Source organism: Lactuca saligna, chromosome 5 (genome assembly GCF_052625555.1).
Source record: "Lactuca saligna cultivar CGN05327 chromosome 5, ASM5262555v1, whole genome shotgun sequence".
Taxonomy (NCBI): Eukaryota; Viridiplantae; Streptophyta; class Magnoliopsida; order Asterales; family Asteraceae; genus Lactuca; species Lactuca saligna.
The window spans coordinates 149,791,101-149,803,956 of NC_136421.1; the positions used below are offsets into that span (position 1 = coordinate 149,791,101).

The window sequence follows — 12,856 nt, forward strand, 5'->3', positions numbered from 1 at the left end:
GCATTTAATGGAGAGTTTAATGGGAAAAAAAAAACCCTATGTGGCAGTTGAATGGATATAGAAACCATTGTGGAGTGGGTTGATTGAATGAGGGGTTTAATCCCCATTCAACCGTGGTATGGTTTTTTTTATGTTTTTTTTTTCTCAATTTATTATATAAGCTTATTTTTTTTTTTTTTTTTTTCTCATTTTATTGTAAACACTTTTTTTTTTTTTTCTTTCTCAATAGAAAGTAATATTTAATATTTTTTTTTACAATAAACAATATATATATATATATATATCATACTTTATTTTATTTTATATTCAATAATTTAATTTATGAAGTTACTTCATATTTTTTATTCTAAACAATAAAAAAAATATAAATCTTAAAAACATTTTAAAAAGATAACATCTTATTTATTATAATACAACATAGTGATATTACATATTAATAAAACGTTCCCAAATATGCTCCATTAAATCATGTCGAAGAGCATTTTGTACGGCATTATCGTGTAGTTCATAGTTTCTTTGAATTTGATATTGAACTTCTTCGACAGGTCCTCGATTCACACGTATAGGAGGATCAACATCATCTAACCAATTACTAATTGCATTTCCTTCATTTTCTACGATCATATTATGTAATATAATGCATGTATACATTATATCCTTTATGTTTTTAAGTTGCCACGATCTTGCTGGACCTCGTACAATTGCCCAACGAGATTGAAGAACACCAAATGCTCTCTCCACACCCTTTCTTGCAGCCTCTTGCATTTTATTAAACTTGACCCTTTTTGGGTTGGCTGAATGTGGAAAACTTTTAACCATTGTAGCCCATTCATGATATATACCATCTGCAAGATAATATCCTTTTGTGTATGTTCTTCCATTAACAGTAAAATTGCATTCATGAGCATAACCTTGTAATACATCATTCAATAACGGTGACTGGTTAGGTACATTAATGTCATTGTTAGACCCGACAACCCCGAAATATGCATGCCATATCCAAAGGTCTTGTGATGCAACTGCTTCCAAGATAATTGTTGGACAACCTTGATCACCTCGAGTATATTGACCTTGCCATGCAACCGGGCAATTTTTCCAAGGCCAATGCATGCAATCAATACTTCCAAGCATACCAGGAAACCCGTGCTTTTCTGAATGTTTTTGTAGTAAATTTTGGATGTCATTAGCATTTGGTTTTCTCAAATAATGGCTTGAATAAACCTCAATCACGCATCGACAAAAGTTTTGTAGACATTCGATTGAAGTTGATTCACCAATTCGTATGTATTCATCAAAGAGGTCACCAGTTGTGCCATATGCCAACTGGCATATGGCAGCAGTGATTTTTGCAAAGGGGAAAGACCATTGTTTCCTAAGGCATCTTTTCTTTGTTGAAAATAAATAGAATGGTTAGAGATACCGTTAACTATTTGAACAAATAGTTCTCGCCCCATTCGAAATCTTCGTCTAAACGTTTGAGGTGGGAAAACAGGATGCTCATCGAAATAGTCTTTCCAAAGACGTTTATGCCCTTCTTCACGATTTCTATCTATAAATCTTCGACTTTGCCCAGGACGTCTTGAACTTTCAGCATCTGACTGTTCTGCTTCCAAGCATTTTAGCTCCTTATATAGTTGAAATGTAAAATTACTTGTGAGATGGTTGATTATGAATTCAGAAGCAGAATCGTCTGAGGATGATGATGACATCGTATAAGAAAGATATAAGAAATAGTTTGAATTGGTAGGTATGAAATAATAAAAACGTTGTATTCTTTTATAGCAAAAATATAGAGTCAAATGAAATTCAAATTAAAGTAAAATGAAATCCAAATTATATTCGAATGAAATTGAAATTAAAGTAAAATGAAATTGAAATTAAGGTGAAATGAAATCCAAATTAAAGTTAAATGAAATTGAAATTGGAGTCAAATGAAATTGAAATTAAAGTGAAATGAAATCCAAATTAAAGTTAAATGAAATTGAAATTGGAATCAAATGAAATTGAAATTAAAGTGGAATGAAATCCATATTAAAATTAAATAAAATTGAAATTGGAGTCAAATGAAATTGAAATTAAAGTGGAATGAAATCCAAATTAAAGTTAAATAAAATTTAAATTGGAGTCAAATGAAATTGAAATTAAAGTGGAATGAAATCCAAATTAAAGGCAAATGCATACAAGATGTTCAACTCTATAAATAAAGACGAACATATTATATTCTCATTCACACCTACCAACCATCTGATACACCAATCATGAATCCGAATTACTATACACACTTGTTATCTTCTTATGATCCCGAAAATCCAAACAATCATCCACAACATCCATACCCAAATCCAAACAATCATCTACAATATCCATATCCAAGTCCAAACAATTATCCGCAATATCCATACCCAAATCCAAATAATCATTCACAACATTCATACCAAAATGCATACCAAGATTCTACCAGCCTGGATCCTCCCCATATTCCAGAAAATGAGCCAACACCAACAGAAACTCCTACCAACAAACGACAAAAAAAAAAAAAAAAAAAAAAAAAAAAAAAAACTACTGGAGCAAAGAAGAAGAAATGTTGTTGGCAAAAGCTTGGCTACAAATTTCAGAAGATAGCATTACTGGAAGTCAACAACGTGATAAAGAGTTCTGGAGACGAACTACTGCATACTATGAAAAAAGCAACACGTCGAACGTTGCAAGAACTCAAGCCAACCTCAAAACGCATTGGCATTACATGAACCCATTTGCAGTTGCATTTAATCAAATGTATATAGTGTTGAAAAGTCAACACCTCAGTGGATGGTCTGAGGATGATCTCAAACGTGCAACTTTTGAGCATTATCATGCTAGATATGGTGCCGATTTTAGGCACGAACATATTTGGAATATCGTTAAAAATGAACATAAATGGAAAGGTTCACTGCATCTGGGGCATCTATGTCTTCATCAAATACGGAATCTTTCATTAACCTGGATAATGATGAAGTTACAACTCGTCCAATTGGTAGGAATGCAGCAAAAAAAGCAGCAAAAGGGAAAGCTACCAATTCCACTTCGTCATCTGGTAATAGGCTTGATGAAATACTTGAAAAACATATAGAAGAAAATAAAAAGACTTTTGAACGCTATCAAAACTCTTTGGATATGAAAAATGCATTGAAAGAAAGAAAGATGAAGATTAAAGAAGAAAAGGTAAAGAATGATGAAATTTCAATCATTTTCATGGATCCCACTACCATGTCGGAAGATGGACGTGAAATTTGGAGAAATCGTTGTGACGAGATTAAGATAAAATACAATATGAAGTAAAATTTGTATTTTAGATATCGTACTTTTTATTTAGTGTATTATTTGTAACTTTTAATTTCTAAATTGTAATCTTTAATTAATATTTAGTAATTGTAACTTTGAATTTCTAATTAATGTAATATTCTAGTTTTATTTATTAATATTATTTATAAAAAAATTAAAATGATGATGTGGAAATCCATTGAACTCTTAAGAGTTGAATGGAGTGTAGAATTTAATAGGTTAAATGATATAGTTAGTGGAATACTGATGTGGCAATCCATTGAACTCTTAAGAGTTCAATGCATTGGAGATGGCCTAAAGAAAAGATTGTTTGAAAGGAACAGGTAATATTTTACTAGCCTATAGATAATCAAATTGATCACCTGATCGTAACTGTAATTTTTTATGTGTATGTATTACATTAATTGATTTATTTGAGTTATTTCTGTTAGTACGTATTTGTTGTATTTGCTATTTTCTCCTCATGTAAGCAACAAGGAACAAATCGGTGGCTTACTCCATCCCCGAAAATAATGGATAAAACATATATTGTTAATTATGTATTTTCAGCTTTTCAAGTTTTCTAGTAGGTGGTTTTAAAACTAGGTTTATTTTTAACAATTTGACTAGATAAAGTATTATGTTATATTCAATTAAGTTTGGGACCTAGTCCTTACGACAAAGGAAAGGTTTTGAAAGGACAGATGGATATGATCTCTTTGATAGCACTCTAAAGTTGCATTTTAACAAAGGTTGGTGATGCAATAGAAATAGTTGTTGACTCTGCCAAAATCATCCTTAGACATCAACCTATATATATGTTCAGATTTCATAGCTGGGTTCATGCAGCAGCAAAAGCTTTCAGCTTCTTCAACGAAAGAGATAGACAAAGATATGGGTGGAATTTTCTTGTTATTGTTAGCAATAACTTCACTGCTTCCTATGTATACAATTGGTGGAACTACCAGGAGCTATGAGTTTAACGTATGTCTCATTAAATACAATATATCCATGACGCTAATCTTTCTTGTAGTCCAACATCTTTATCTATGTTTACATGCAGATCGAGCTGCAAAACGTGACACGACTGTGCCACACAAAAAGCATGGTTACGGTCAATGGAAAATATCCAGGTCCACGTATTGTCGCTCGAGAGGGTGATCGGCTTCTTATAAAAGTTACTAACCATGTCTCCAGTAACATTACAATCCATTGGTATAATTAAGAGCTGTACATTTTGTATTTTCTAACGCTCTATAACATATATATTATTATTACTTTAGATACAATCTCATTGTACTATATATGATTCTGATGCATGCTATATACGTACACAGGCATGGTATTAGACAACTTCGGAGTGGATGGGCCGATGGGCCAGCCTACATAACTCAATGCCCCATACAAACTGGCCAGAGTTATGTGTACAACTACACTGTTATTGGACAAAGAGGAACATTGTTTTGGCATGCACATATATCATGGTTACGAGCAAGTGTTTATGGCCCTCTCATCATTCTGCCAAAGCTTAATGTCCCCTACCCTTTTACCAAGCCCTATAAAGAAGTTCCCATCATCTTTGGTAAAACTACGAACATACGTTGTTGAATCTTTTACTCTCTAAGCTTGTAGCTATGTTGTACTTCATTACATTAGTTTTGCATGCATGAGAGTAATTACAATTTCGTATGTCTATAGGAGAGTGGTTCAATACTGATCCAGAGGCTATAATTTCGCAAGCAACACAAACCGGTGGGGGTCCAAATGTTTCCGATGCCTATACCTTCAATGGGCTTCCCGGACCTTTGTACAATTGCTCTGCTAAAGGTAGCGTATTTCTAGCATTTGTTACATAGGTATATGTACACGTACACCCCGGAAATGAAAACCAGTGTTATATAGAATACGTGTATACATATGTATTGAAAGAAACCATATATGACTCATGAAATCTGCAGACACATTCAAGCTGAAGGTAAAGACGGGGAAGACGTACCTCTTTCGACTGATCAACGCAGCACTCAATGATGAACTCTTTTTTAGCATAGCAAACCACACCCTCACTGTTGTTGAGGCTGATGCCATTTATGTAAAACCTTTCAAAACTGAAACGCTTATACTATCTCCTGGTCAAACCACCAACGTCCTCCTTAAAACCAAATCCAAATTTCCAGGTGCCAACTTTCTCATGTCCGCTAGACCATATGTAACGGGTCAAGGAACCTTCGACAATTCCACAGTTGCTGGTATTCTCGAATATGAGTCGCCTGTTCCGATGAAAAATCTTCCACTCTTTACACCAACATTACCATCTTTAAATGACACTTCATTCGTGTCAAAGTTTTCAAATAGACTTCGAAGCTTAGCAAACTCTAAATTTCCTGCTAATGTCCCACAGAAGATCGACAAACATTTATTTTTCACAGTAGGACTTGGGACGACCCCTTGTGCGCAAAATAGAACTTGCCAAGGACCGAATGGGAATAGATTCGCTGCATCCATAAATAATGTGTCGTTCGTACAACCAAGTGTTGCCCTTCTCCAGTCCCACTTCTTTAATAAATCGAAGGGTGTTTATAGTCCTTATTTCCCAATCAACCCATTGCATTGGTTTAATTATACCGGAACTCCTCCAAATAACACCTTTGTGAGCAATGGTACAAAACTCATGGTTCTTCCTTTTAATACTAGTGTGGAGTTGGTGATGCAAGATACCAGCATTCTTGGTGCTGAAAGCCACCCTCTTCATCTCCATGGCTTCAATTTCTTTGTTGTTGGTCAAGGGTTTGGAAACTACGATCCTAAGAAGGACCCTAAGAACTTCAATCTTGTGGACCCTATCGAAAGAAACACGGTTGGTGTGCCTTCTGGTGGGTGGGTTGCTATACGATTTCTAGCGGACAACCCAGGTTTGTTACTCATGCATGTAATTTCAGTTTGGTTTCTTGCATGTGGTGCATATATATATATGATGTATTTTAGTTTGTTATTGATATATTATTCTTCGTATATATTGTCCAGGGGTATGGTTCATGCATTGTCATTTGGAAGTTCATACCGGTTGGGGTTTGAAGATGGCATGGCTCGTCTTGGATGGAGAACTACCTAACCAAAAGCTCTTACCTCCACCGGCTGATCTTCCAAAATGTTAAAGCTTCCGTTTCTTGACACATTTCAATCAATTTTTCTCAACAATTGAAGTTTGACGGATCTAAATTGTTTTTTTTTACAACTTAACATTGGATTTGTTATAGTGAGTAATTGATTAAATTCATGTAAGGATGTACATCATTGAATAATATCTAGTTGTTTCTTCCCTATGAATTAATTGTTTCATCTTGGGTCGATAAGAATATAAAAGTAGAATTAGAAATGTTATTCTAAGCATTTTGGAGGCTAAAAAATTCGTGCAAAATATTTCGTTCACTACTACATCCAGGATGATCATATAACATGGCTAGAATGAAGTATATGACCCGACATCACAATCGTGCCAAATGTAAAGTCAATGAATGTGAGCCAGTTATGAAAGTCTCTTTGCCACTGCGCTTGATAAAACCTATATGACATTTTGCTTCTAGTAGAACCGTTTCCTATAAGGCTGGAGGGAATGATGCCGCGCTCCTTTATGAAACCGAAGTGACACGTAAGCGTCACCTCACCCATTACCACAAAAGTGTGGTTTGATACCACACTCAAGGAGTGGTGTCACACTCCTTTAAATTATTTTTATTTTTAAATAAATAAAATTCATAGTTTTAAATAAAAACATAATATTTCATTAATTAAAAATAAAAACCATTACATTACTTAAAAAAATAGGAAATTAGAAAATAAAAAAGGGGAAATGACGTATAGACCCTATAATGTTCCTAGGGTTCACCCATTTAGCCACTTAACTTATTTTGTGGCTTAATAAGGGAACGAATTACTCTTTGTTGGGTCGATTAAGTCCTTATTTCAATTTTGAAGGGGTTAGCCGGTCATGTTAAGTCCACATCCTTCTACTAACACCACATCGGATGCTGACTGTGACTTTCGTCTAATGCCATGTCATTAATTAGTCGCCTCCTTCGTAATGTCGGTATATGCTTTATAAAAGAGCCCTTTTACATCCACTATTCAACACTTCATCGGTAAACCCTTTTTTGTGAGCTACTTCTGAATCCTCAAGCATGAAACCCGTATTCTTACAAGTAGATGTCCACTTCCAAGGAATGTTCGCCAGAAACCCCATACGCTACACCGGTGGAATTACTCAGAGGTTTTCGGACATCGATTTCGCAGGAATGGATAAGGATGGGTGTGTTGCGTTCATCGAAAGGTTCACTGGGGAAAAGTGTGAGAAGCTCTATTACTGCCAACCTGATATTGATTTTCCAAAAGGTTTGACTCTAATTTGCAATGACCCCGATTATTACGACTTCATTGAAATTGCATATGAATGTGGTGTTATACTCCCTATGTATGTAAACCATTTTGGGGATAGTAACATACAGGAATGGTTGGATGAACACAAAGACGAGTTTGTTGGTAACGTTGAGGAAGAAGTACTTGATGGTGCAGGACTGGTTAAGGAAGTTGCACCAGGGTATCGGGATGTGGGTGATACAAACGATGAGGTAGAGAATGGCGGTGATGATGACGACGAGGATGAGGATGTCGATGGCGATGAGGATGACCATCAGAAGCCTCATTTTTTATAAAGGGTATTGAGATTCAGGTAGAGATGGGTGAGAAAGCAGGTGCAGGTGAGTTTTTCGAAGAAGACATGGGTGACAATGAAGATGCTTATCCCGAATTGCCAAACATTTTCAATGATAAGCTCAATTGGAAGGAGCAGGAACCTATTTTAGGTATGAGGTTTGAGAGTCCTAAGCAATTGAAACACATGCTTTGTAACTATGCTGTCGCGAATGGTTATCAATTATGTTTTGTTAAGAGTGATACTAGACGATTACTTGTCAAATGCTGTGATGGGAAATGTACTTTTAGGCTTTGGGGTTCTTGGATGAGTGAAGATAAGTCTTTCCAGACTTATCAGTGAGCATAATTGTGCAAAGAATTTCAAATTTGGATCAATTGTGACTTACAAATGGATAGGGACCCACTTTAAGCACCATTTATATAACAATCAAAAGATGAGCATCTGAATGCTTAGAGAGGAGGTAAAAACAGATTTTGGGATTAACGTGAGTATGAGTCAGTGTAGGAGAGCCAAGAAGTATGCATTGAGTCTAGTTGAAAGGACAATAGCAGAGAATTATGCAAAATTATGGTCATATAGTGAGGAGATTAGAAGATCAAATCCTGGATCCACAGTTAAAATTTGTGTTGATTCAATGCCTGATGGTAAGAATTATTTCAGCAAAATATACATATGTTTTGCTTCAGTAAAAGAGGGATGGAGGGGAGGATGTAGGAGGATCATTAACCTGGATGGTTGTTTTCTAAAAACTTTTTGTCAAGGGGAGTTGCTTTGTGCTGTGGGTAGAGATGCTAACAATGGAATATTCTCAATTGCTTGAGCAGTTGTTTCTGTGGAAAACAAAGAGAATTGGAAATGGTTCTTAGAAACTCTTTCAGAAGATTTGCAATGTTGGAATGATGGTAACGGTTTGGTTCTAATTTCGGATCAACACAAGGTATGGTTCAAAACTATTGCATGTTCTAAATTTAGTTATTGCTATTCGAATTTCAAACATTAATGTGACTTATGTAGGGTTTGATTGAGGCAGTAAATGAAGTATTTCCAGCAGCTGAGGGTATATTTGTCTTTTCACTTCTAAGGATCATTTTTGCACCTGAAAAAATATATCTCCTTTTTAAAAAAAAAAATACTTATTTGTTTTATTTATTTTAATAATTAAAAAATAAAAGAGGTCTCTCTCTCTCTCTCTCTCTCTCTCTCTCTCAAATAAAACCTGCAACGTCCCCCATCTTCATTTTTGTAAACCCAGAAGACAAATGGCAAACATAGCATATCGAAAACCCAAAAATGAAGCCTATAAGAAAACCCAGCTAATTAATAGCAACTTTAATCCATGGAAGATGAAGTCGGTGGCTATTTCGATTTTGAACATATTATGATTTTGGAACCTGTTATGATTTTGTAAAAACCCAACAAATCGAAATTCAAATGTAGCAAATCGAACTTCCATCTCCACTCAAAGTTTCGTCAACCAGAAGCCGAAACGAAACAGTAGGAGTCCGTCGGAGCCATCATCACCTCCCACAGCCACTACCTGATGCTACCTTGTTGTTGTTTCTCCCCCGACTCCTACAGGGAGGTAGCCATCTCCGCTCCCTCCCTTCTCTATAACAACAAACACCTTGAACCCAAGTGGGTAACAGAAGCAGGTGGCTCCGTCACCTCCTCCTCTTCTAATGGGTTCGTCCGGCATCGATCGTCAAGGAAAGAAGGAAGGCGATCGAAGCAGTGGGTCACGATAGGGTGATGGCGGAGTGGACTGAGAACGATAGTGGCAGCCGGTGGTGCTCGCTCCGGCAACTCCCCGCTACTTCTATTTATTTCTTCCAGCGAGGTCGACACGTGAGAGACTAGGGGAGGAAGGAGTAAGGGTGGGAGATGTTTGGGGCTGTCGAGTAGCTTCAATGGTGGTCACACACACACACAGAGACCTCTTTTATTTTTTTAATTATTAAAATAAATAAATAGATATCTTTTTTAAACGGGGATATATTTTTTTCAGTGCAAAAATGGTCCCTTAGAAGTGAAAAGACAAATATACCCTCATATTGGAGGCACATGAGGAGGTTAACAGCAACAACTTAACGGAAGTTAAGTCCGGGGACCAATTCCACATACAAACCACTCCAAAATGACCATGAATCCAAAAAACTCGAGGTTTTGACTAAAACCCCAAAAATTAGTATATCACAAGGACCATTTTTGCAATTTTGTCATTTATATAACCTGTTTGTATTTTCAAGGGTTCTGGTAACTAATTAAATGAAGTGATGCTAAATTAGCAACATACAACCAATCGTATATGTAAAGCAAGCACATGCGTAACGAATACTATAATTTGTTAACGACATCCTTCATTATCAACAATTCTTTTGCTTCTAATTGGTGTTCCTATTATAATTAGCAATAGTATACTAGGTATAAAAGTTTTCATTAATCTATAACAAAAATTCACAAATGAAATTCACTTTTTGTATTTCAAAACCAAATCAAATATTAATAGTTAGTTTCAAAACATTAGTATTCAACTTCCAAAACCAAAACACTAATATTGAACTACTAAAATAAAGATTCATATTCGATTTCAAAGTATTGAAGTCATATTAGAAAAGCAAAAAATATGAAAGTCTAATTAGATCGGTATGTTAGTTCATTGGGTAAACATTAGGATTTCATTAGATACCCTAATGATTTCTTGTTTTTACCCTCAATTTCTTCATGTTCAGCCATTAGTTCATCCTTTATTTCTTCATGTTTTGCCTTAAGTACTTCGTTCATCTCTTCATGAATACGATCAACGATAACCTACAATTATGAAAAAAGAAACTATAAACAATTACTATAGGTAATCTCTACTAGACAAAACTAACAACATGTTTCAACTTGACATAAAAAACGATTTGGACCAATTCAGAAGGAGTGTTAAACTTGCAGTAACAATCTTTCAGTTTAGACTAATTTAAAACCTATATATTACATTTTGAATACCAACTATGGAACAGGATTTCACCAGAAATATTTAAGATAGAGACTAAGTAGAATTTTTTTTTGCTGAAGTTGAACAAAAAGTCAAATGTAACTATCCCTTCCTTTTAGGTTTTTGTTGTGTTCTACTCCAAAATGATCGTAAACCAAATCAACTATTTTCACATATCCAGTAAAGGGCCTTAACTATATTTTAAGTAGGTCCATCTCAAATGAACTTCTACCTACCTACCTACCTTATATATATATATATATATATATATATATATATATATATATATATATATATATATATATATATATATATAGAGAGAGAGAGAGAGAGAGAGAGAGAGAGAGAGGCAGGTTCAAATGCTTTTTACTTCTATTGTGTGCTAGAATGCACCAATAAGAATTTAGTAAAAAATATATGTATATTAAATGATATCCATACTTATAATTCCTTTTTATGAAAACTAATTAAATTCATTATTAATGTCAACAATAATATTCTTTCAGAATGAATTCGTATCTAGAAGAATGATAGTGTATTCTAGCGGAATGAAAGTGTATTCTAGTAGAATTCACTCTTGCTCTTCATATTCTATGCAACTTTATTGTATTTGAAGTGAGTGAGTAGTGAAAAAAAAAACGAGCCCATACATAAAAACCTATATGCGAATTCATTCTGAAAGAATGTTATTGTTGATATTAACGATGAATTTAATTACTTTCCATAAAAACAGAATTACAATTATGGATATCATTTAATATGTATACAATTATAGAAATCATTTAATATCTATCTTTATTTAATTAAATAATTATTTAAGTTATTAAATTCATATTGGTGCATTCTAGCACACAATAAATATAAGTCAAAACAGCGGTGTTTGACTTATTATCTAGTCAATATTTATCCTTAGATCAAATTGTTGAAATCATATTGACTAGATAATAAGTCAAACACCGTTTGTTTTGAAGAGTTATGCACTCTTACGATTTTCAAAGTTTTGAAAATCGTAATCCATTCGTAACCTAACATCACAGAACCCTTAACCCTAATTTGGCTCCACCATTGCAACATTACACCACCGATGATCCTTCTCTGCCAACAAGCTCTATCATTCATCGATTCAACCTAAAGTAGTGTGCTACATGTTACAGGTAACATATTTCCAAATAATTAGCAAAAGGTTTTCATTGTTTAGTTTTTTATTGATAATTTCATATAATCAGTGATTTATAATTGATTTGTTGATCGTTATGAATTCCCCCCATTAACCCTCACGTGCTAAACGAAATCTCTTGTCTGTGGTGAAACTTAGATGTTTTGATGTTTCAGATTTGTACAGAGAAAAAAAATGAAATTGACTGCTGAAGACATAAATCTCAAAATATGTATGATTTTTATTATTTTTTGCAATTGCAGACGATGAACTTTGAAAAAGAAGGAGTACTAGGTTTTATCAGCAAATGGTTTATGTTTGTTTTCTTTACTACACCAGATTTAAACTTACACCCCTTTTTGTGCATCGATTCTCAGTCTCAGGTTTGATCTAATGATTTTATCCCTTACTTTTTCTTTTATTTAATCTACCTTAACAACGTTATTTTTCATATTTCTACTTCTTATTTTTTTTTATTTTTTTATCACAATTAAGAAGTTCAACCAATCCAAAAACAACCATGTCTAATACCCGAGCTTTACGTTTCTGTTTGACCCAATATCTCTCTGGACTCATATAAGATATTTTACTTGTGTCGAGCACATAAGGAGTAGAAATTGATGCAACATATTCATAATTATGAAGTTCCTTGGACAAATACTTGTCTAGGATAGAACTACCAATCATAGTAATCCATTGTTTGTATGTTTTA

General features: G+C 34.3%; 1 protein-coding gene across 1 annotated transcript; it reads left to right on the forward strand.

Moving 5' to 3' along the window:
* The first annotated feature begins 4,158 nt into the window (after positions 1-4,158).
* Positions 4,159-6,607, forward strand: LOC144996969 (laccase-17-like). Its single transcript, XM_078956783.1, has 6 exons — positions 4,159-4,284; positions 4,364-4,515; positions 4,638-4,882; positions 4,999-5,127; positions 5,259-6,209; positions 6,322-6,607. The coding sequence occupies exons 1-6, from the start codon at positions 4,195-4,197 to the stop codon at positions 6,450-6,452; spliced, it is 1,698 nt and encodes a 565-aa protein (XP_078812909.1). The 5' UTR covers positions 4,159-4,194; the 3' UTR covers positions 6,453-6,607.
* Positions 6,608-12,856: the final 6,249 nt, after the last annotated feature.

What these genes read in the sequence shown, in the direction of transcription:
- LOC144996969 (XM_078956783.1), top strand. Translation starts at nt 4,195, where the DNA reads ATGGGTGGAATTTTCTTGTTATTGTTAGCAATAACTTCACTGCTTCCT. An exon ending in CCAGGAGCTATGAGTTTAAC is followed by an intron (nt 4,285 to 4,363) that starts GTATGTCTCATT and finishes GTTTACATGCAG; the next exon opens with ATCGAGCTGCAAAACGTGAC. An exon ending in GTACAATTGCTCTGCTAAAG is followed by an intron (nt 5,128 to 5,258) that starts GTAGCGTATTTC and finishes TGAAATCTGCAG; the next exon opens with ACACATTCAAGCTGAAGGTA.